This window comes from Globicephala melas, chromosome 6 (genome assembly GCF_963455315.2).
Source record: "Globicephala melas chromosome 6, mGloMel1.2, whole genome shotgun sequence".
NCBI classification, from domain to species: Eukaryota; Metazoa; Chordata; class Mammalia; order Artiodactyla; family Delphinidae; genus Globicephala; species Globicephala melas.
Genome location: NC_083319.1, coordinates 47724182 through 47749192, shown reverse-complemented (window position 1 = coordinate 47749192; position 25011 = coordinate 47724182). Strand labels below are relative to the sequence as shown.

The window sequence follows — 25011 nt, the reverse complement described above, 5'->3', positions numbered from 1 at the left end:
TATACCTCAATCCCAATCTCCCAATTCATCCCACCCCCCCACCACCACCACTTTTCCCCCTTGGTGTCCATACGTTTGTTGTCTCCATCTGTGTCTCAATTTTCTGCCCTGCAAACCAGTTCATCTGTAGCATGTTTCTAGGTTCCACATATATGCGTTAATATACGATATTTGTTTTTCTCTGTCTGACTTACTTCACTCTGTATGACAGTTTCTAGATCCATCCATGTCTCTACAAATGACCCAATTTCATTCCTTCTTATGGCTGAGTAATATTCCATTGTATATATGTACCACACCTTCTTTATCCATTCGTCTGTCAGTGGGCATTTAGGTTGCTTCCATGTCCTGGCTATTGTAAATAGTGCTGCGATGAACATTGGGGTGCATGTGTCTTTTTAAATTACGGTTTTCTCTGGGTATATGCCCAGTAGTGGGATTTCTCTGGGTCATATGGTAATTCTATTTTTAGTTTTTTAAGGAACCTCCTTACTGTTCTCCATAGTGGCTGTATTAAATTACATTCCCACCAACAGTGCAACAGGGTTCCCTTTTCTCCACACCCTCTCCAGCATTTGTTGTTTCTAGATTTTGTGATGATGCCCATTCTGACTGGTGTGAGGTGATACCTCATTGTAGTGTTGATTTGCATTTCTCTAATAATTAGTGATGTTGAGCAGCTTTTCATGTGCTTCTTGGCCATTTGTATGTCTTCTTTGGAGAAATGTCTATTTAGGTCTTCTGCCCATTTTTGGATTGGGTTGTTTGTTTTTTTAATATTGAGCTGTATGAGCTGTTTATATATTTTGGAGATTAATCCTTTGTCCATTGATTCGTTTGCAAATATTGTCTCCCATTCTGAGGGTTGTCTTTTCGTCTTGTTTGTAGTTTCCTTTGCTGTGCAAAAAGTTTCATTAGACCCCATTTGTTTATTTTTTATTTCCATTACTCTAGGAGGTGGATGAAAAAAGATCTTACTGTGATTTATGTCAAAGAGTGTTCTTTCTATGTTTTCCTGTAAGAGTTTTATAGTGTTCGGTCTTACATTTAGGTCTCTAATTCATTTTGAGTCTATTTTTGTGTATGGTGTTAGGGAGTGTACTAATTTCAATCTTTTACATATAGTTGTCCAGTTTTCCCAGCACCACTTATTGAAGAGACTGTCTTTTCTCCATTGTATATCCTTGCCTCCTTTGTCATAGATTACTTCACCATAGGTGCATGGGTTTATCTCTGGGCTTTCTATCTTGTTCCATTGATCTATTTCTGTTTTTGTGCCAGTACCATATTGTCTTGATTACTGTAGCTTTCTAGTATAGTCTGAAGTCAGGGACTCTGATTCCCCCAGTTCCGTTTTTTTCCCTCAAGACCGCTTTGGCTATTTGGGGTCTTTTGTGTCTCCATTACAAATTTTAAGGTTTTTTGTTGTAGTTCCATAAAAAACGCCATTGGTAATTTGATAGGGATTGCACTGAATCTGTAGATTGCTTTGGGTAGTATAGTCATTTTCGCAATATTAATTCTTGCAATCCAACAACATGGTATATCTCTCCATCTATTTGTATCATCTTTAATTTCTTTCACCAGTGTCTTATAGTTTTCTGCATACTGGTCTTTTGTCTCCTTAGGAAGACTTATTCCTAGGTATTTTATTCTTTTTGTTGCAGTGGTAAATGGGAGTGTTTCCTTAATTGCGCTTTCAGATTTTTCATCAGTAGTGTATAGGAATGCAAGAGATTTCTGTGCATTAATTTTGTAACCTGCTACTTTACCAAATTCATTGATTAGCTCTAGCAGTTTTCTGGTAGCATCTTTAGAATTCTCTATGTATGGTATCATGTCACCTGCAAACAGTGACAGATTTACTTCTTCTTTTCCAGTTTGGATTCCTTTTATTTCTTTTTCTTCTCTGATTGCTGTGGCTAAAAGTTCCAAAACTATGTTGAATAACAGTGGTGAGAGTGGACAACCTTGTCTTGTTCCTGATCTTAGAGGAAATGGTTTCAGTTTTTCACTGTTGAGAACGATGTTGGCTGTGGGTTTGTCATATATGGCCTGTATTATGTTGAGGTAAGTTCCCTCTATGCCTACCTCCTGGAGGGTTGTTATCATAAATTGGTGTTGAATTTTGTCGAAAGCTTTTTCTGCATCTATTCAGATGATCCTATGGTTTCTCTTCTGCAATTTGCTAATATGGTGTATCACATTGATTGATTTGCGTATATTGAAGAATCCTTGCATCCCTGGGATAAATCCCAGTTGATCATGGTGCATGATCCTTTTAATGTGTTATTGGATTCTCTTTGCTAGTATTTTGTTGAGGATTTTTGCATCTATATTCATCAGTGATATTGGTCTGTCATTTTCTTTTCTTGTAGTATCTTTGTCTGTTTTTGGTATCAGGGTGATGGTGGCCTCGTAGAATGAATTTGGGTGTGTTCCTTCCTCTGCAATTTCTTGAGTTTGAGAAGAATGTGTGTTATCTATTCTCTAAATGTTTGATAGAATTCACCTGTGAAGCCATCTGGTCCTGGGCTTTGTTTGTTGGAAGATTTTTAATCACAGTTTCAATTTCATTACTTCTGATTGGTATGTTCATATTTTCTGTTTCTTCCTGGTTCAGTCTTGGAAGGTTATACCTTTCTAAGAATTTGTCCATTTCTTCCAGGTTGTCCATTTTATTGGCATAGAGTTGCTTTTAGTAGTCTCTTAGGGTGCTTTGTATTTCTGCGGTGTCTGTTGTAACTTCTCCTTTTTCATTTCTAATTTTATTGATTTGAGTCCTCTCCCTCTTTTTCTTGATGAGTCTGGCAAATGGTTTATCAATTTTGTTTATCTTCTCAAAGAACCAGCTTTTAGTTTTATTGATCTTTGCTATTTTCTTTGTTTCTGTTTCATGTATTTCTGCTCTGATCTTTATGATTTTTTTCCTCTACTAACTTTGGGTTTTGTTTGTTCTTCTTTCTCTAGTTCCTTTAGGTATAAGGTTAGATTGTTTATTTGAGATGTTTGTTGTTTCTTGAGGAAGGATTGTATTGTGATAAACTTCCCTCTTAGAACTGCTTTTGCTGCATCCCATAGGTTTTGGATTGTTGTGTTTTCATTGTCATTTGTCTCTAAGTATTTTTTGATGCCTTCTTTGATTTCTTCAGTGATCTCTTGGTTATTGAGTAAGGTATTGTTTAGCCTCCATGTGTTTGTGCTTTTTACGTTTTTTCCCCTGTAATTGATTTCTAATCTCATAGCATTGTGGTCAGAAAAGATGCTTGATATGATTTCAATTTTCTTAAATTTACAGAGGCTTGATTTGTGACCCAAGATGTGATCTATCCTGGAGAATGTTCCGTGCGCACTTGAGAAGAAAGAGTAATCTGCTGTTTTTGTATGGAATGTCCTGTAAATATCAATTAACTCTATCTTGTCTACTTTGTCATTTAAAGCTTGTGTTTCCTTATTAATTTTCTGTTTGGATGATCTGTCCATTGGTGTGAGGTGTTAAAGTCCCCCACTATTATTGTGTCACTGTCAGTTTCCTCTTTTATAGCAGTTAGCAGTTGCCTTATGTATTGAGGAGCTCCTATGTTGGGTGCATGTATATTTATACTTGTTATGTTTCTTCTTGGATTGATCCCTTGAACATTATGTAGTGTCCTTCCTTGTCTCTTATAACATTCTTTATTTTAAAGTCTATTTTATCTGATATGAGTATTGCTACTCCAGCTTTCTTTTGATTTCCATTTGCATGAATATCTTTTTCCATCCCCTCACTTTCAGTCTGTATGTGTCCCTAGGTCTGAAGTGGGTCTTTTGTAGACAGCATATATATGGGTCTAGTTTTTGTATCCATTCAGCGAGCCTGTGTCTTTTGGTTGGAGCATTTAATCCATTCACATTTAAGGTAATTATTGATATGTATGTTCTTATTACCATTTTCTTAATTGATTTAGGTTTGTTTTTGTAGGTCCTTTTCTTCTCCTGTGTTTCCCACTTAGAGAAGCTCCTTTAGCATTTGTTGTAGAGCTGGTTTGGTGGTGCTGAATTCTTTTAGCTTTTGCTTGTCTGTAAAGCTTTTGATTTCTCCGTTGAGTCTGAATGAGATCCTTGCTGGGTAGAGTAATCTTGGTTTTAGTTTCTTCCCTTTCATCACTTTAAATATGTCATGCCACTCCCTTCTGGCTTGTAGAATTTCTGCTGAGAAATCAGCTATTAACCTTATGGTAGTTCCCTTGTATGTTATTTGTCGTTTTTCTGTTGCTGCTTTCAATAATTTTTCTTTGTCTTTAATTTTTGCCAATTTGATTACTATGTGTCTTGGCGTGTTTCTCCTTGGGTTTATCCTGCCTGGGACTCTCTGTGCTTCCTGGACTTGGGTGGCTATTTCCTCTCCCATGTTAGGGAAGTTTTCGTGTATAATCTCTTCAAATATTTTCTCGGGTCCTTTCTCTCTCTTCTTCTGGGACCACTATAATGCGAATGTTGTTGCATTTAATGTTGTCCCAAAGGCTGTCTTCATTTATTTTCATTCTTTTTTCTTTATTCTGTTCCACAGCAGTGAATTCCACCATTCTGTCTTCCAGGTCACTTATCCGTTCTTCTGCCTCAGTTATTCTGCTATTGATTCCTTCGTGTGTATTTTTCATTTCAGTTATTGTATTGTTCATCTCCGTTTGTTCTTTAATCCTTCTAGGTGTTTGTTAAACATTTCTTACATCTTCTCGATCTTTGCCTCCATTCTTTTTCCTAGGTCCTGGATCATCTTCACTATCATTATTCTGAATTCCTTTTCTGGAAGGTTGCCTGTCTCCACTTCATTTAGTTGTTTTTCTGGGGTTTTATCTTGTTCCTTCATCTGGTACATAGCCCTCTGCCTTTTCATCTTGTCTATCTTTCTGTGGATGTGGTTTTTGTTCCACCGGCTGCAGGATTGTAGTTCTTCTCACTTCCGATGCACAGTGCCTGCCACACGGCATCGATGTCATGTAGAGGTTCTTCTCAGAGGGCTTGCCCAAGCTGATGCCATGGCCCGAGTAGTCATAGGAGAAGATGTTGCAGTTGATGCGTGAGCCGAGGCCGATGTAGAAGCTGCACATCTGGCCCAGGTCCATGGTGCTGCCATGGAGAAGAGCAGCATGTAGTGGCTGGAGGGTGCACAGTGCATGAACATGCAGCCGAGCCCCAATTGTATTTCTAACACTTTTTTTTGTATATTCTGTGATATTTTCTACATAGACAATTTTTTTTTTTTTTTTTTTTTTTTTTTGGCAGTACGCGGGCCTCTCACTGTTGTGGCTTCTCTGTGTGAATTTTTAAAAAAATGAAGACATAGGAATTCCCTGGTTGTCCAGTGGTTAGGACTTGGCACTTTCACTGCCATGGTCACAGAACTAAGATCCCGCAAGCCATGCGGTGGGGGAAAAAAATAAAAAGATAAAAAATGAAGACAGTTTTATTTCTTGCTTTCCAGTCTGTATGACTTTTATTTCTATTTTGGCTTTATTTTACTGCCTAGGGCCTCCAGTATGTTTTTGAAAAGGAGTGATGAGGACAGATATTCTTACCCTGTTCCTGATCTTATGGGGAACATACCCAGTCTTTTATCCTTAAGTATATTAGCTGTAGATTCTTTTTAGATGCATTTTACTGGGTTGAGGAAGTTTCAGTTCATAGTTTGCTGAGAACTTATTTCATGAATAGATGTTAAATTTTGTCAAATAACTATTTCTGCACCTAGATGATCATATGGTTTTTCTTCGTTAGAACATTGATTTGATGAGTTATGTTTATTGATTTTAATATTGAATCAGACTTTCATGTCCCTAGATAAACCCCACTTGATCATGATGTGTAACCTTTTTACATATTGCTTGATTTGATTTGCTAACATTTTGTTACATTTTCTTGCATGTGTTCATTACCAATACTCGTTTGTAATTTTGTCTTTTTCTTATCTTGATGTTAGGGCCTCATCAAATGAGTTGGGAACTGTTTCTTTCTATTTTATTTTCTGGAAAGATTTGTGTAAATTTAGTATTATCTCTTAAATGTTTGGTAGAATTCTCCAATTCTAAAGCCATTTTGGCCTGGAGTTTTATTTGTTGGGAGAGTTTTTAACCATAACTAAATTTTTCTTTAATGGGTAGAGGAGTTTTTAGATTATCTATTTCATCTTAAGCAAGTTTTTATACTGGTCTTTCCAGAAATTTGTCCATTTCAATGAAGTGGTTGGATTTATAGGCATAGAGTTTTTAGTATATTTTTCTTATTATTCTTTAATATCTGTTGCATCTCTAGTATTGTTCCCTCTTTCTTTCCTGAAATTGATTATTTGTGGTCTCTCTTTTTTTATCTTGATCAGCCTGGCTATATGTTTATGAATTATATTAATCTTTGCAAAGAGCCTGCTTTGGATTTTATTGGTTTTCTCTTTTTCTGTTTTTCAATTTCATCAATTTCTGTTCACATTGATATTGCTTCCTCCCTTTTGTTTACTTTGAGTTTAATTTACTCTTCTTTTTCTTCTTTCTTAAGATGGATGTTTAGATAGTTCTTTTTGCTTAATATAAGCATTTATTTATATAAATTTCCCAAGAGCATCTTTAGCTCCATTCCATAAATTTTGGTGCTGTGTTTTCATTATCATTCAATCGAAGTATTCTAATGGCCTTTGTGACTTCCTCTTTAAACTGTAGGTTATTTAGAATTGTTTTGCTTAATTTTTGAATATTTGGGCATTTTCCAGATGTTTTTCTGTTACTGATTTCTGGTTAATTTCATTGTGGTAAGAGAACATACTTTATATAAATTTTAGGCTTTTGTTTTTAATTTGTTAAGGTTGGTTTTATAGCTCAGAATATGGTTTATATTAGATTCTGTTCCATGTGTGCTTGAAGGGAATATATTGCTCTTGTTGGGTGGAGTGTTCTGTAAATGTCAGTTTGATTGATAGGCTTCTGTCAGTCAGGTGTTCTATGTCTTTACTGATTTTTGTCTGCTTGTTTCTTCACTTACAGAGAGAGAAGTGTTGAAGTCCCCAGTTGTAATTGTGGATTTGTCTATTTCTCTTTTTAGTTCAATGCTTTTGCATCATTTATTTCAACACACTTTTTTGGTGCATAAATATTTAGGATTATTTCATGCTTTTGGAAAATTGATTCCTTCATTGTCATGTAATATCCTTTCTTTAAACCTGACAGTTTTCTTTGCTTTGAAGTCTATTTCAATAATAATGTAGCTTTCTTCTGATTAGTGTTTGCATTTTTTTGTGTGTGTGTTTTTTTGCGGTACGCGGGCCTCTCACTGTTGTGGTCCCTTCCATTGCGGAGCACAGGCTCCGGACACGCAGGCTCAGCGGCCATGGCTCACGGGCCTAGTCGCTCCATGGCATGTGGGATCTTCCCAGACCGGGGCATGATCCCGTGTCCCCTGCATCGGCAGGCGGACTGTCAACCACTGCGCCAACAGGGAAGCCCTGCATTTGTTTTTTTTTCCTGCCCTTCTCCTTTTAACTCTCTACAGGCATATCTCAGAGATATTGTGGGTTTGATTCCAGGGCACCTCAGTAAAGCAAGCACTGCAGTAAAGTGAGTCACATGAATTTTTTGGTTTCCAGTGCATGTAGAACTTAGGCTTACACTATATTGTAGACTATTAAGTATGCAATAGCATTATGTTTTAAAAAATCAATGTACATACCTTATTTAAAAAATATTGCTAGAAAATGCTAGCCATCATTGAGTTTTCAGCAAGTTGTAATCTTTTTGCAATAGTAACATCAAAGATTACTCATCACAGATAACTGTAACAAATATAATAATTTAAAAATTTGAAATATTGCAAGAATATTCAAAATGTGACACAGAGGCACAAAGTGAGCAAATGTTGGAAAAAATGACAACGATAGACTTGCTCAACACAGGGTTGCCACAAGCCTTCAATTTGTTTAAAAAAGAAAGAAAAAGCAATATCTGTAAAGTACAATAAAATGAGGTATGCCTGTTTATGTTTAAAGTAGATTTCTTGTGTCTTTCACTCCATGTCTTTCTTATTTCTAATATATTTCTATTTGGCTTTTTAAAAATATCTTTATTAAAAAAAATATATCTTTATTAAGATTCACGTACTATACTGTTCATCCATTTGAAGTGTACAGTTAGCAGCTTTTAGTATTATATATCACAGAGTTTTGCAAACACATCAAATTTTGAACATTTTCATCATCTCAGAAAGAAACCTCATACCCATTAGGAGTCAATCTCCATTTCTCCCCCAAACATTCCCCCAACCCTTGCTTTCTCTTTCTATAGATTTACCTATTTTGGACATTTCATATAAACAGAATCATATAATATGTAGTCTTCTATGACTGCCTTCTTTCACTTAGCATATTTTTTTCAAGCATGTTGTAACATTTATCAGTGCTTAATTCTTTTTTATTAATAAGTAATACTCCATCGTATGGATATATATTGTTATTTACCCATTCATCAATTGATGGACATTTGGATTATTCCTACTTTTTTGGCTCTTACAAATAATGCTGCTGTGAACATTGATGTACAAGTTTTTGCGTGCATATGTGTTTTCAATTCTCTTGGGTATGTATCTAGAAGTAGAGTTTCTGGGTTAGGTGATACTTCTGTATTTATAACCTTTTGAGGAACTGCCAAATTGTTTTCAAAAGTGACCGTACCTTTTTACTTCCCACCAGCAATATGAGGATTCCAATTCCTCCACATCCTTACCAACACTTGTTATTGCCCTTCTTTTTGATACTAGTCATTCTAGTCATTATATGGTGGTTCCTTATCGTGGTTTTGATTTGCATTTCCCTGATGACTAAAGATGTTGATGATCTTTTCATGTGCTTATTGGCCATTTGTATATCTTTTTTGGGAAAATGTCTATTCAGATTCTTTGTTTATTTGTAATTGTGTTATTTGTCTTTTTATTATTGAGTTATAGGAGTTTTTAGTATATTCTAGATGCCAGTTCCTTATCAGATATGATTTCCAAGTATTTTCTCCCATTCAGCAGGGTTTTGTTTTCACTTTCTTGATAATGTCCTTTGATGCAGAAAAAATTTTAATTTTTTGAAAATTGAGATATAATTAACATATAACATTATGTTAGTTTCAAGTATACAACATAATGATTTGATATTTTTATACATTGCAAAATGATCACCACAATAAGTCTAGTTAACATGCATCACCATACATAGTCACAAAATTTTTTTTCTTATGATGAGAACTTTTAAGATTTACTTTCTTAGCAACTTTCAAATATGCAATACAGAATTATTAACCATAGTTACCATGATGTACATTACATCCCGATGACTTATTTATTTTATAGCTCAAAGTTTGTACCTTTTGACCCCCTTCACCCATTTTGCCCACCCCCTACCCCTTGCCTTTGACAACCACCAATCTGTTCTCTGTATCCATGAGCTAGGTATTTTATTTGTTTATTCATTCATTCATTCATTCAGATTTTACATAGAAGTGAGATTATATGGAATTTGCCTTTTTCTGTCTGACTTATTTCCCTTAGCATAATGCCCTCAGGGTCCATCCATGTTGTCACAAATGGCAAGATTTCCTTCTTTTTTAAAGACTGAATAATATTCCATTGTGTGTGTGTGTGTGTGTGTGTGTGTGTGTGTGTACGTATATATTACATTTTCTTTATCCATCCATCAATGGACACTTGGGTTGTTTCCATTTCTTTTCCATTGCAAATAATGCTGCAGTGAACATGGGGATGAATATATCTTTTCAAGTTAGTGTTTTTGTTTTCTTTGGAATAATACCCAGAAGTAGAATTGCTGGATCAAATGGTAGTTCCGTTTTTAATTTTTTGATTAACCTCTATAATGTTTCCCATAGTGGCTGCACTGCCCACTAACAGTGCATAAACTTTCCTTTTTTCCCCACATTCTCGCCAACACTTGTTATTTCTTGTCTTTTTGATAATAGCCATTCTGACAGGTGTGGAGTGATATCTCATTTTGGTTTAGATTTGAATTTCCCTGATTATTAGTGATGTTGAGCATCTTTTTATGTACCTGTTGGCCATCTGTATGTATTCTTTGGAAAAATGTCTATTCAGATCCTTTGCTCATTTATTTATTTATTTTGCAGTACGCGGGCCTCTCACTGTTGTGACCTCTCCCGTTGCGGAGCACAGGCTCCGGATGCACAGGCCCAGTGGCCATGGCTCATGGGCCCAGCCGCCCCGCGGCACGTGGGATCTTCTTGGACCAGGGCATGAACCCATGTCCCCTGCATCGGCAGGCGGACTCTCAACCACTGCACCACCAGGGAAGCCCTGCCCATTTTTTAATCAGATTTTTTTTTTTTTTTTTTTTGCCTTTGGGGTATATGAGTTCTTTGTATATTTGAGTTATTAACCCCTTAACATATACATGATTTGCAAATATTTTCTCTCATTCTGTAGGTTGCCTTTTCATTTTGTTGGCGTTTTCCTTTGCTGTGAAGAAGCTTTTTAGTATGTTATAGTCCCACTTGTTTATTTTTTTTTTTGACTTTATTTCCAAAATGATTTCCAAAAAATTGCCAAGACTGATGTCAAGAGCTTACTGCCAGTTTTCTTCTAGGAGTTTTATGGTTTTAGGTCTTACATTCAAGTCTGTAACCCACTTTGAGTTAATTTTTTTGTATAGTGTAAGATAGTGGTGTAGTTCCATTCTTTTGCATGTGGCTGTCCAGTTTTTCCAATACCATTTATAGAAGAGACTGTTCTTTCCTTATTGTATATTCTTGGCTCCTTTTTATAAATTAATTGACCATATATGAATGGGTTTATTTCTGGGCTCTCTATTCTGTTCCATCAATCTATGTGTCTATTTTTATGCCAGTACCACTGTTTTGATTACTGTGGCTTTGTAATATAGTTTGAAATCAGGAAGTGTGCTGCTGTTACCTTTTTTCTTCTTTCTCAAGACTGCTTTGCTATTTGGGGTCTTTTGTGGTTCCATACAAATTTAGGATTGTTTGTTTTATTTCTGTGAAAAATGCCACTGAAATTTTGATAAGGACTGAATTGAATCTGTAGATTGCTTTTGTTAGTATGGCCTTTTAAACAATATTATATGGGTACATATGGAATATTCCAACCAAAAGCAACAAAATACGTACACTTCTCAAGTGTCCACGGAGCATTCTCCAGGATAATTTTTATGTTAACCCACAAAGCAGTTCTGAGAAGGAAGTTCCTAGCAGTAAATGCTTACGTCAAGAAACAAAAAAAATCTTAAACAACCTAACTTTATTTATTTATTTATTTTTACACCTTTATTGGAGTATAATTGCTTTACAATGGTGTGTTAGTTTCTGCTTTGTAACAAAGTGAATCAGTTATACATATGTTCCCATATCTCTTCCCTCTTGCGTCGTCTCCTTCCCTCCCACCCTCCCTATCCCACCCCTCCAGGCGGTCACAAAGCACCGAGCTGATCTCCCTGTGCTATGTGGCTGCTTCCCACTAGCTATCTACCTTACATTTGGTAGTGTATATATGTCCATGCCTCTCTCTCGCTTTGTCCCAGCTTACCCTTCCCCCTCCCCATATCCTCAAGTCCATTCTCTAGTAGGTCTGTGTCTTTATTCCTGTCTTACCCCTGGGTTCTTCATGACATGTTTTTTTTTTCTTAAATTCCATATATACGTTAAACAACCTAACTTTGTTCCTAAAGGAACTAGAAAAATAGATGAAGTCCAAAGTTAGAAGAAGGAAGGAAATAACAAAGTTCAGATTGGAAATAATCGAAATAGGAACTGAAAAGACAACAGGAAAGATCAATGAATCTCAGAACTGGTTATTTGTAAAGATAAACAAAATTGTCAGACCTTTAGCTAGAATCACCAAGAAAAAAGAGAACTCAAATAAATCAAATCAGAAATGAAAAAGGAGACATTGCAACAGATACCACAGAAATACAAAGGATTTTAAGAGACTTCGATGGACAATTGTATGCCAACACGTTTGACAACCTATAAGAAATGAGTAAATTCCTAGAAACATACACCCTACAAAGACTGAATCATGAAGAAGTAAAAATCTAAAAGTTCACTTACTAGTAAGGAGATTGAATTAGCAATCAAAAATCTCCCAACAAACAAAAGTCCAGGACCAGACAGCTTCACTGGTAAATTCTACCAAACATTCAAAGAAGAACTAATACCAATCCTTCTCAAACTCTTCCAAAAAAACAAAAAAACAAAAAACGAATACCAATCCTTCTCAGACTCTTCAAGAGGAGGGAATGCTTCCAAACTCATTTTATGAGGCCAGCATTACTCTGCTACCAAACCAGACAGGGATACCACAAGAAAAGAAAATTACAGGCCATTATCCCTGATGAACATAGATGCAAAAGTTCTCAACAAAATATTAGTAAACTGAATTCAACAATACATCAAAAGGACCATTCACCATGATCAAGTGGGGTTTATTCCAGGCATGCAAGAATGGTTCGATTTCCTCAAATCAATCAATATGATACAGCACATTAATAAAATGAAGGATAAAAATCATATGACCATCTCAATAGATGCAAAAAAAGCATTTCACACAATGATATGATAAAAACTCTCAACAAAGTGGGTATAGAGGGAAAGTTTCTCAACATAATAAAGGCCATATATGATAAATCCACAGCTAACGTTATACTCAGTGGTGAAAACTGAAAGCTTTCCCTCTAAGATCAGGATCAATACAAGGATGCCCACTGTTGCCACTTTTATTCAACATAGTGTTGGAAGTCCTAGCCAGAGCAATCAGATAAGGAAAAGAAATAAAAGGAATCCAAATTGAAAAGGAAGGAGTAAAATTGTTAATATTTTCAGATGACATTTTTTAAAAGCTTTAAGAATCTACTATTATTCTGAGCTGTACACTGTTCTCTAGAAATGCTATGTAATTAATCTAAATAACATATGAGAGTAATATCTGAGATTGAGGCTTATCAGCTATACACTTAGCCACACACCCCCTTATTTCATTAAATAAACCTTAGATAATGAGTAAAAAATTAAGATTTTATTTTCTTTTCTACTTTTAGTGTTAAATGTTTACAAAAGACAGTGAAGGATTCTTATCACATAATGTGTAGACCATGTGCCTGTGATCTTGAAGTTTGTGCCAAATGTGGAAAGAGAGAAGATGTTATTCCGTGAGTATTTCTTTTTATGTTTGCGATTTACTCTTTTAATTAATATGTGAATTTTCTTTTAAGGAAACATTCAGTTGCTCTGAGAGTCTTAAGATGCAGAATGTCACACTAATGTAGACGTTGTTCTACCCAACAGGAAGAACATCTTAATTAATTGTTAAATATTTCTATCGTTATAATAAAAGTGAAACATCATTTTTAGAAAGTTAAAATATTTATGAGGTTCACATTTATTACACATTACAAAAGATTACTCATTATATAACTTCTTTTCTTTAATGGACATCATGTGTTAATTTCTTTGATCATACTTTATTGACAACTGTATTATAATTGGTTGGCTCTTGAGTTAAGTTAATCTTCAAGGATCTTTTCCTCTTTATTTCATTAGGCTCCTATTAATCAAGAAATGTAGTGTAAAAGTCTTTTCAGTCTACAATGAAATCCTGAGAAATAAAGTTTTTTTCTTCCATCTTTAGGTTTAATATAGAACCAGAAAAGACAGAAAATGTTGAAAATAATCAACGTTCCAGCCACAGAAGAAGCTGCAGAAGAAATGAAGAAAGTGATGATTTAGATTTAGATTTTGATATTGATTTAGATGACACAGAAGAAGACAATCAGATGAATTGATATAACTATATTAAAAGATAGTTTGGAAGCATGAAATTCTGAACAACTTTAATTTTGAGGGTTTAAAAAAAAATACTGTGGAATACTAGTAAGGACATTGGAAAAACATATAGAAAATACATGGACAATATGAATTGTGTATGATATTTGAATAGTGATAAAGCTTTCATCCAGAGTTTTCTTATAATACATTTTTAAGTAGCATATGCTAGCATATCTGCCAAAATGAGTATTGGAGTATCGTATTGCAGTTCATGGGAATTATTTAGAAGAATATACTATCTAGTATCAAATTAAGCAAGATTCAGAATTGATGCTTGTATAGAAACTATCTCATGGAAAAATCAGATGACATTATTTTGTTGCTAGCCTCAAAAATTGGTCCTCAGGAGGTACCTTTTGACAGATTGATCTCAGGTTAATGTCCCACATAACAAAATCCCTCTTGCTTACGCTTGCTTGTTGTAAAGCAAAAAGTTTGTTTTTTAATAATAATGTTTAACAAGTATATAGCAGTTTTTCTTTGAAAATATTTTTATGTATCTTATCACATTATTTTTAACTTTTTTCGCTTATGAAATTTACATATAGAAAAAAATGCATAAAATCTATATGTATAGTTTAACACATAAAGAATAATCATACATTTATCACCCACGTGAATAAAATACTCCTAAACAATATAAGTTAGCTTTGTCTGATTTTTGAACATTTTTTCTATCTTTTTGTTTTGAAAAATCTCAAACCTAAAGAAAAGTAGCAGTGTAGTACAATGAACCTTTGTATGCTCTTCACTTAGATTCACAATTGTTAACATTTTGCCACATTTTCTTTATATTTGAATAGATATATGGATATATTTTTTATTTGCTGAACCATTTGAAAATAAGTGGCAGGCATTGGTTTCAAACTTTATATGAACAGACTTATACTGTGCATGTTAATTTGTATCTCTTCTTATTTCATTATTATGAAACTTGTGAAATTGATCCGTGTTGTTGCAAGAGCTCTAATTTGTTAAGATTACATTTTTATTCTACATTTTTTATTCTGTTTTGTTCTATTGTATTTACATACCAAAATTTATTTTTCCTCTCTAATACTGAGGGACATTTGAGTTATTTCAGAATTTTCCTATAACAAACAATACTAAGTGTTTCTTGGTATAAGTGTCTTATTTCTTGGTACATTTTCTGTTAGGTATGTAATAGAAGAAGATTGAAATGTTTCCTGGTGTACTTGTCTTGTTTCTTGCTACAGTTTCTGTTAGGTGTGTCTAGCAGTGGTAGAGGGCATCAGGTATATATGCATCTTCACTATTACTATGCACTATGTAATGCTGTCTTTCCGGAAGGATTGTTATCTCCCTTCCCCATAGCAATGTATTAGAGCTCCTGTGCTCTGCATCCTTTCCAACACTTGGTATCATATTTTTAAATTTCTGTCAGATATGTGTGCAACATATGTCTTTGTCTTATTAATTTGTATTTCTCTAATTACTAATGAGCCTGAGCCCCCTTTAATGTTTATTGACCATTGGTTTTTGGGTAATAGATGATATTAAGGAATCATTTTGCTTAGGTGTAATAATGTTATTTGAGAGATACATATTGAAATATTAAAGGGTGTATAATCAATTTACTTTAAAATATTTTAAGCATAAAAAAGTAGAGATACAGGGCTTCCCTGGTGGCGCAGTGGTTGAGAGTCCACCTGCCGATGCAGGGGACGTGGGTTCGTGCCCCGGTCCGGGAAGATCCCACATGCCGCGGAGCGGCTAGGCCCGTGAGCCATGGCCCCTGAGCCTGTGCGTCCGGAGCCTGTGCTCCGCAACGGGAGAGGCCACAACAGTGAGAGGCCCGCATACCGCAATAAATAAATAAATAAATATAAATAAATAGAGAGAAATATCATGTTTATGATATAGAAACCTCTAAGTTTACAGTCTACAGAAAGCTTTTCTACCATAAATTCGTGTGGCTTACCTTTTTGTTTGTAAATTTGTTTTCTGAGCTATGTAACTTTTGTGGTTAATGAGCCAGCTTAATTATTATTAGACCTAGCATAAATTCTTCCCCATCTGAGTGAGTTATAATTCCTCAGATTACCTTACTAGGAGAGAAGTTTAATGAAGAGCATCACCTAGTGACATGTACTAATATCTGCATTTCATTCTTTAGTGCTAAGAGAGATTTTGTTTTGTTTTTTCAACAGACTGAAATTTAATTGTTACATTTAGCTCATTTACATATCTTTAGGTCTTATCCTTTCTCATCTAAAAATTATTTTTATTGGAACTCAGCATGGATCTAAGTCCTGGCTCTGCCAGTTACTAGCTGTGTGACTTGGTACAAATTAATATTTCTGTGCCAACTATGAGTGCACTAAATAACTGATATTATTATTGCTACTGTGATTTTGTGTGTATATATATATTAGTAATGAGTTAGTAATTATTAACTGGAAATGAAATAATTAGTAATTATTAGTAATGAAGATGTCAATTTGGTTGTTTGCCTATGTTCTTCAGAAGAACATATATATGTGTTTATATATGGAATGCAGAATGTTAGAAGGTGAAAAGTTCTGTGGGAAAAAAATAAGGCATGGTAGGGTGATTGGGAGTCTAAGGGTATGGATGGGGTGGGAATGAGTGTGCACAAGGGGATGGGAAGTGGTCTTTTTAAATAAGGTGCCTAGAGAGACATGTTGGGGAAGAATGTTCCAGGCAGAGGAAACAGCCACTACAAGGCCTCTAAAGCAAGATTGTGCCAGGTGTGTTCAAGGGACAGCAAGGAAGGGAGTGATTAAGTTGGAGAGTTGAAAGAGATAAGATCAGGAAGGTAATGGAAGGTCAGATGATGTGAAACCTGCTTTTAAGATGTTTTTTGTTTCTCTTTGGTTTTCAGCCATTTGACTGATTTCTAAGGTCTGAATTTCTTATTTATGCTACTTAAGGTTTTCTGAGTTTCTCATATCTGTTGGTCAATGTCCTTGAACAGACTTGGAAAGTCGTTAGCCATTATTTCTTCAAATATGCTTTTTCCTATTCTTTCCTCTCCTAGCACTCCCATTCTATATGCATAGGAGTGTGTCCCACGTCTTTCTCATGCTCTGCTTTCTTTTTTCTATTTGTTTTTGTGTTTGTTTATATGTTTTCTTTTGGCCTTTCTTTGCATTCATAATTCTGTCTTCTATATAGAAGGAGTAATGTGTTCAGTATGCTTTTATTTTTTAAATTTTATTGAAGTGTAGTTGATTTACACTGTTAATTTATGCTGTACAGCAAAGTGACTCAGTTATACATATATATATTATTTTTCATATTCTTCTCCATTATAGTTTACTACAGGATATTGAGTATAATTCCCTGTGAAAAGGGCGTGTATTTATTTATGTATTTATATTTATTTGTTTATTTTGGCCATGAGGCTCACGGGATCCTAGTTCCCCAACCAGTGATCAAACCTGTGCCCCCTGCTGTGGAAGCACGGAGTCTCAACCACTGGACCACCAGCCAGGCAATTCCTACTAGTATGCTTTTAAACCCGTCTAATACATTCTTAATTTCAGATACTGAATTTTGCAGTTCTAAAATGTTCATTTGATTCTTTTTTTTAAATAGATTTATCTCTGTTGAAATATTCTGTGCTACCTATCTTGTACATTTTTTCTCTGTTTTTAATGTATTAATTACAGTTATTTTGAAGTTCTTGTTCACTTTTGTTTGCTTTTACTAATTATTTTATCTCTTGATTGTTGGTCACTACCCCTGGCTTTGCATATCTAATAACTTTTATTGTATGCTAGAAATTGTGGATGATACATTATAGAGACTTCCTCTGAAAAATAAATTACTGCAGATCACCTTGATCCTGTCAAAACTTGGGTTTAGGCTTGGGGTGGTCTATTTCAGTTTCATACTTATTCCTGGCTCTTACTCCTTGAGTATTGTTTTTATTCCTAAGCATGTATTTTCTGAGGTCTTAATGCCACTGGTGTTCACCAAGGAATCTCCCCTCTGGGTAAGCCCAGACTGCAACACTGGGTGACCTCTGAAGTCTCTGCCTACCTCTCAGCCTCACAGCAGCTGTTCTCTGCTAGGACTCCTGGAGTTGTGCCCTGCATGTGTGCAGTTTAGGAGACTAAGGAGTGACCAGAGAAGTAGGAGAACCAAGAAAGGGTGTCCTGAAAGGCAACAGGCACACATATTGAGTGCTTACTGTATTCTGACAGTGCTCTAAACTAAGCCCTTTACATGATAAACTCCTTGAATGTATATCATGGCCCTGCATAGTGATAACTATTGTTATCCACATTTACAGATGAGAAACTGAGATTAAATAAATTGACATACATCCACAAAGTGTTTAGGTCCAGGTTTTGAACCTACATGATCATCTGATCCCAAACCCCATTCTGCCTATTAGGGTTAGTATGCTTAAGAAAAATATGTGAGTTGCTGACTGGATAACTCCACTATTTTTCATACTACTATTCCAGGGCTCTGTTGACAGTCATTTCCACTGCTACACTTTCATATTCCTTTATTTGAGAAAATTTAGAGCTTTTCTCTCTTTTTTCTGAAGAACTGTCCCAGGCATCACTGTAGAGAGCTTAAGTTTTTAGCCACTGCTGATATACCTGAATTCAAGTCACTTTTTTTGTACTCTCCTCCATGATTATTGATTTCCATATATGAATCATAATACCTGTGATCTTCCTAATTAGTGATGTCCTGTTATTGTGAGACCTACTTGCATAATGGAAGGAATATAGGTGTTTGCAAACAATTCTGGATATATCTAGTAGCTGTATTGGGACGGTAAGTTGTGATTATCTCCTAATATGGTAATAATTATTAGGAGAGTAAAAAGTTGTTATATGTACTTGGTGCTTATATATATTTTTTCATTGTAAAAGATAAACAGCAATATTCTTAGTGTTCTCCATTCTTCAGGTGACTTACCTAAGGCTCGAGGTTAAGTAACTTGCCAAAGTCAAAAAGATAATAAGTAATAAACCTGAGGTTCAAACCAAGTCTATGTGGCTCCAAAGCCTATATTATTTCAACCACATTTGTGCAAAATTACAAATATTCCATGTTCCTAAACGCTTTTCTTCTTAAGTGAAATGTGTAACAACATTAACCTGAACACACCTCTGTCCTTTCCTTCTAGGTCTTTTCCCTCTCTCGTAACATTAGTCCTGTACTGAATGATTGCCCTGTTTAAAAGCTACATTTTTTTAAAAATAAAAAGATTATAGATATCCTCCATATAACTTGTGGCATAGAATTTTTGTCACTCATTATTTTCAAATTTGTCAGTAATGTTAAATGTTGCAAGATCGTTTTGCACAATTTTTACTGGCAAACTTATGGAGTCAGGGGAGTACGTTGGGATTACTTAGCTCTATGCTAATGAGCTGCACAATTTCATCAACAACTGTGGAAAAAATTATGCATCCCCAAATCTCTTAAATAAGACTAATTTTTAAGGAATTAAAATACCAGGCTTTCAAAAGATATCATTACATAAAACTACACATAAGGTTACATCAGTTACTTCTATATAATCTTAAAAGTAAAAAAAAATTTATAATCTTAAAAATGTTTCCTTTCAAATCAAATAGTTTGCATTATAAAATGTATAGTTGGTACTTGATGCTAATATGGAGGGTTTTAAAAAAGATATTGGATATAAAATTACAAACAGTACCTTAGTGTTCAAAAGTTGACTAAGTGATACAATATTCCATCAAAATTTGGTTTAGAAGTTTTTGTAACCTCCAGAAATATTAATTTGTAGTATATAAATTAAATACAAATATTCAATATTTAAATTATATTATTTAAATAATATTTTAAAATAACTTTTTTCTATTTTCTAAGGCAAATCAAATGTCTTTGAATTGAACATAAACATTAATTTGTAATTAACATTTTAAAATTATACATTATCCGTGGATGGACCTCACAGATAATGATGAACAAAAGAATCCAAACACGAGATTATATATTTTATGATTCCATTTGTATGAAGTTCAGAAATAATCAAAACTGGGAATTTCCTGATGGTCCGGCAGTTAGGACTCAGAGCTTTCACTGCCAGGGTGCAGGTTCAATCCCTGGTTGGCGAATTAAGATGACACAGGCCGTCCGGCGTGGCCAAAAATAAAAAACCCCCAAATAACAAACAAAACCAAACAGAACAAAAATAGTCAAAACTAATGATGATAGACATCAGAAGAGTGGCTACCTTTGAGAGTGTGGTATTGACTAAGAAGGGACACAATGGAAACTTCTGGGGTGCTGGAATTGCCCTTATCCTGATCTAAGGATAGTTACAGAAGTATCTAAAAATATAAAGTTTTAACAGTTAGGATTTGTTCACTTTATTGTATCTAAATTTTATCTGAATTCAAAAGTAATTATAGTACTTAATTTAAAAAAATTAATAGATACCATTAGCAAATCCATTCCTTGAAATAAAGCAATGTGGATTTTGGTGTCAGGAAGAGTAGCAGGCAGAGAGACTTGGAGGCAGAAAGATCTGTTTGAACCCTAACCCTGCTCCTTCACTAGCTTTGTGACCCTTGGCCAATTTCCTTGTGAAGTTACCTTCTGTGCACTTTACCTAGTTGTAAAATGAAGACTGATTTCTACAGTATAAGATTGCTATTAGTTTAAATACAGTATCTAGAAAGCTCCTGGCCCATAGGTGCTCTATTCATAGAGCTTATAAATATTATTTTTTAAATTTTGGCTTAGACATTTTCTTTCAAATTATCCCAAGATGCTTTGTGTGGGTGAGACATAGGTAAACTGAAAATTCTTTGGTGGGGGAGAGAAAAGAAACCTTGATACAGAATTCCTGCATGCTGAAAGTAAGAGGCAAACCCTTCCATTTGTAATAAGACATGTCAGGCTTGCTATCGGCTATTTTTAGTATTTGTGAGGGATAGGCCCTTCAATAACAACATCCAGGGACTTCACTGGTGGCACAGTGGTTAAGAGGCCACCTGCCAATGCAGGGGACACGGGTTCAAGCCCTGGTCTGGGAAGATCCCACATGCCTCGGAGCAACTAAGCCCGCGAGCCACAACTACTGAGCCCGCGTGCCTGGAGCCCGAGCTCCGCAACAAGAGAAGCCACCGCAATGAGAAGCCCGTGCACTGCAACGAAACGTAACCCCTGCTCGCTGCAACTAGACAAAGCCCGCATGCAGCTACAAAGACCCAACGCAGCCGTAAATAAATAAATAAATTTATTTAAAAAAAAATAACATCCATAAATTTGTGAGTACAATAGTGAGCTTTAGAAAAAATATTTCTGACAGTAACAACTTTATAAACTGACCTTCATTTCTTTGTTAAAACTAAGTAATACCATATTGCCAACCGTAATTAATATCACACAGACACAGGAACTGAGAAACTTTAGTAAATCAAATGATCAAAAAATTTATATTTTTAAAATTAGCTAATGAATTAAAAATACAAAATAAATTAGAAAAGCATATTCCGTTACACTGAACTTTTATTTAAATTATAAGCTTGCATATTTAAATTACAAACAACATTATTTGTGTAGTTGTTTGTAATTGTTATTGTTTATTCTACTTTTTATTTTCACTTATTTAATCTAGTCACAATTTATTTGTGGGGTATATTTTCTTTAATCTGTAAAAGTTATTTTTTTCTCTTAGTGTTATGAAGAAAAATCACAGTAACGTGGAGAACAATGACCTAAATGGCTGATACAGGAAATGAATTGGCCCTGGGGAAATTGCCAGGACCAGCTGAGGTTAGGAAAGATGATCTTCTACGGGACAAAACTGACGTCCCTTAGGAGAGGATATTACAGCATGTCCACGAAATTTGGAAACATAAACTGACTTAAATTATGTTATTTACACTTTCAAATAGTATACTCAGTACATTTCCTGATGAAGTGCTCTGAATTTAAAGCAATAGGTCCAATTGTTATTCTAGAAAAATATATAATCGATACACTACAGAGTGTCCAGAACATCTGGAAACACAGGGAGAATAGTGAATTTATTATACTTCATCCAAGAGCATACTGAACATACTATTTGGAAGTACAACTGAATAGTTACACACTGTTTTAAAAAATAAGTTTCTCCGATGTTTCTCGCCTTTGCAACATTTGTGACTACCAGCTGAACAAGGCAGGTGCAGCAAGAGCGGCTGCTAGTGGACAGTGACAAAAACAAGACTTGCTGAAACAAACAAGTGTTTCTTATAAATAATTTGGAAACAATTTTGGAATCCATTTCTTGGCAATGAAAATAGTACATTTCAGATCCTATTAAGTGATTGATTTATATGTGGGAAGCCCTCAACTGGTAGTTCTGGAAATATTTAATGACGTTATGCCACTGTCTGTAAAGTTGAGAGGATATCCTACAGAAAATGAAAATCCCAGAGGAAGGAAGACATGTGGGAGTATGCTGTCTCTGCATGGTCATGATCACCTAATACAAGGTTTGTGCTGGAGAACTGTAGTGACACGACTGGTTACAACTGAAATGGGCCCTGGGGATGGACTGGAGACAAAACAGGAATCTACAAAACAGTTCCATTGTAAGTTTGAACAAGCATCCAACCAGCCAAACTTTCTGTATTTTTCCAGTCATACGACTTCTCTTTTTCCATGATCCACTTAAGTACATTTTGCCCCCATGTGGGACTACAGAGATGACTAAAACACCATGGAACTGAACTTAAAGTAGTAAATTTGCTTTTTTTTGGTTCAGTGCTGCATTAGGAGATGAAAATATTTCGAAGAAGTTTCAAGTCAGGGGCTACTGACCCCACCAGTATTCAAGAAGCCTATGAACCCACATGTGCACTCAGCATTGACAGTAGACTGAATAAATAATACATCTTACATATGTATCTACTATTTTTATGTGTAGATGTGATTAGTTAAATGCAAATTCAATTAAAATTATTACTGAGTTCACAGTATTCTTGAAATTATGTTTCCTCAATTTATACCAGATGTTCAATTCATATATATATAAATATGCAGGGCTGTCACTATTTTTGCTGTTAAAAAAGGATTCTAGTCCTGGAAATGGTTGAGAATCACTGCTAAAAGTATCAGTCTTCACTGTGCTATAAATTCTGTAAAATTCTGTAAAAGCTTTTCATACAACATAGTGATAATTCCATCTCTATACTTTTTAAATACTTTATTGAGGTATAATTTATATGCCATAAAATTTACTTAAGTGTTTAATTTTATGATTTGGTAAGTTTACAGTGTTGTACAATTATCACCACAATCTAGTTTTAGTCCATTCCCATCACCTCAGAAGGATCCAACATGCCCAGTGTTTAGTCACTCCCCATTCCTATTCCCAGCCCCAGGCAACTAATCTCCTTTCTGTGTCTATAAAATTGCTTTTTATGAACCTTTCAGATAAGTGAAATCACAAAATTGTAGTCGGTAAGTCTGGGTTTTTTCATCGAACATAACATTTTCGAGATAGATTCATGTTGTAACATGTATCAGTAGTTCATCATTCTCTTTTTCCTTTTTGCTAAATAATTTCCCATTGTATGGCCATACTAATTTTGTTTACCCATCCCAATCTTTATTGGTTCCACTTTATGGCTATTATGAGTAATGCTGTTGTGAACATATGCATTGTGTTTGTGTGGACATATGTTTTCATTTTTCTTGAGTGTATGTATACCTAGGGGTGAGATTGATGGATCCTATGGTAAATTTACATTTAATTTTTAAGAAGCTACCAAGTTTTTTCTGTTTTTCAGGGTGGCTGCACCATTTATAATCCTGCCATCGGTGTTGAGGGGTTCTCATTGAGGAGGTTCCACATCCTCACCAATATTTGTAATTGTTGATCCATTTTGATGATCACCATTCTAGTGGGTGTGAAGTTTATTATGGTTTTAATTTGTATATTCCTAATGAATAATGATGTTGACTTAGCATCTCTTCATGTGCTTATCAGCCAATGGTATATCTTCTTAGGTAATATGTCTATTCAGATATTTTGCCTACTTTTGTTTATTTATTTATTTATTTTTGCGGTACGTGGGCCTCTCACTGCTGTGGCCTCTCCTGTTGCGGAGCACAGGCTCCGGACGCGCAGGCTCAGTGGCCATGGCTCATGGGCCCAGCCGCTCCGCAGCATGTGGGATATTTCCGGACCGGGGCATGAACCCGTGTCCCCTGCATCGGCAGGCGGACTCTCAACCACTGTGCCACAAGGGAAGCCCCTGCCTATTTTTAAAATGGGGTTGTTTTCTTACAAATCCTTTATCTGATATAACTTGGAAATATTTTTCTGCCAGTCTGTGGCAGATATATAAATGTAACTCAATTTAAAAATAGTATCCTTCACATTAAGAAATTACCAGTGTAGAGACATAATAACCCCTCTGGTAGCTATGGATGTTTGCAGTCCTGAAGCCTGGCTAACTGTCCACTGCCCCTCCCAGCTACATGCTACATCATTTATGAAAATTTTAGAGTAACCATTGCGCATGCAGTCTTGTTTGTTTGGGTAGATTTCTAGAATTGGAAGACAGAGAGCATGTAGTCCAGCACATTGCCCCAGTAAGTTAGTATGAAATTTCCTGTTAGGAATTTTTGTTCTCTTCTGTGGTGGGTATACTGTGGGCATGTCCAGTATGACTAGGGAGTGGGGGCGGAGGGGAGCGGCATCTCTTGAGAATGTGAAGAAATGGCTTTCATTATCTTTAAGTCAAAGTAGTATTTCTGTATTTCAGTATGTGTATAAAGGTATGTGTGTGTGTATGTCTCTGTGTGTAAATAAACAAACATGGCTGGAGGAGGTGGTTCAACCAGGTACTGCAGGAAGGGCACAAAAGAATAACTGGATCTACCTTCAATAATGAAAACTGTGTATACAACAAACCATAAAAGCCAAATGTAGATTCTCATATTAGCCTCTGGTTCTTCCTAAGAAAATGGTGTATAGCCATTGTAGTAGCAGGAATCATTTTGGTCCATCTAGAGCCTCTTTTTTATTTTTTAGTTTTATTTTCAAGGTTGCTCTTGTCCACCACTGGACCGGCAGCCTTTTGCTCCACATCAGAGAGTCATTAAGTCTTTGCTTATGTTCTCATTCAAAAATGAGTCTGGGGCTTCCCTGGTGCCG

General features: G+C 35.3%; 1 protein-coding gene across 2 annotated transcripts in view; it reads left to right on the top strand.

Moving 5' to 3' along the window:
* The window catches only part of C6H9orf85 (chromosome 6 C9orf85 homolog), a 64502-nt gene extending 46801 nt beyond the window's left edge, over positions 1-17701 (top strand). Inside the window, exons 3-4 of one of the 2 annotated variants that reach the window (XM_030877011.3) lie at positions 13085-13195; positions 13675-17701. In XM_030877011.3, coding sequence (XP_030732871.1) covers positions 13085-13195; positions 13675-13828 — 265 coding nt within the window. In that variant the 3' untranslated portion in view covers positions 13829-17701. Of the gene's footprint in view, positions 1-10142; positions 10344-13084; positions 13196-13674 lie in introns of those variants that run through there. The other variant, XM_060300846.2, reaches the window with a different exon arrangement.
* Positions 17702-25011: the final 7310 nt, after the last annotated feature.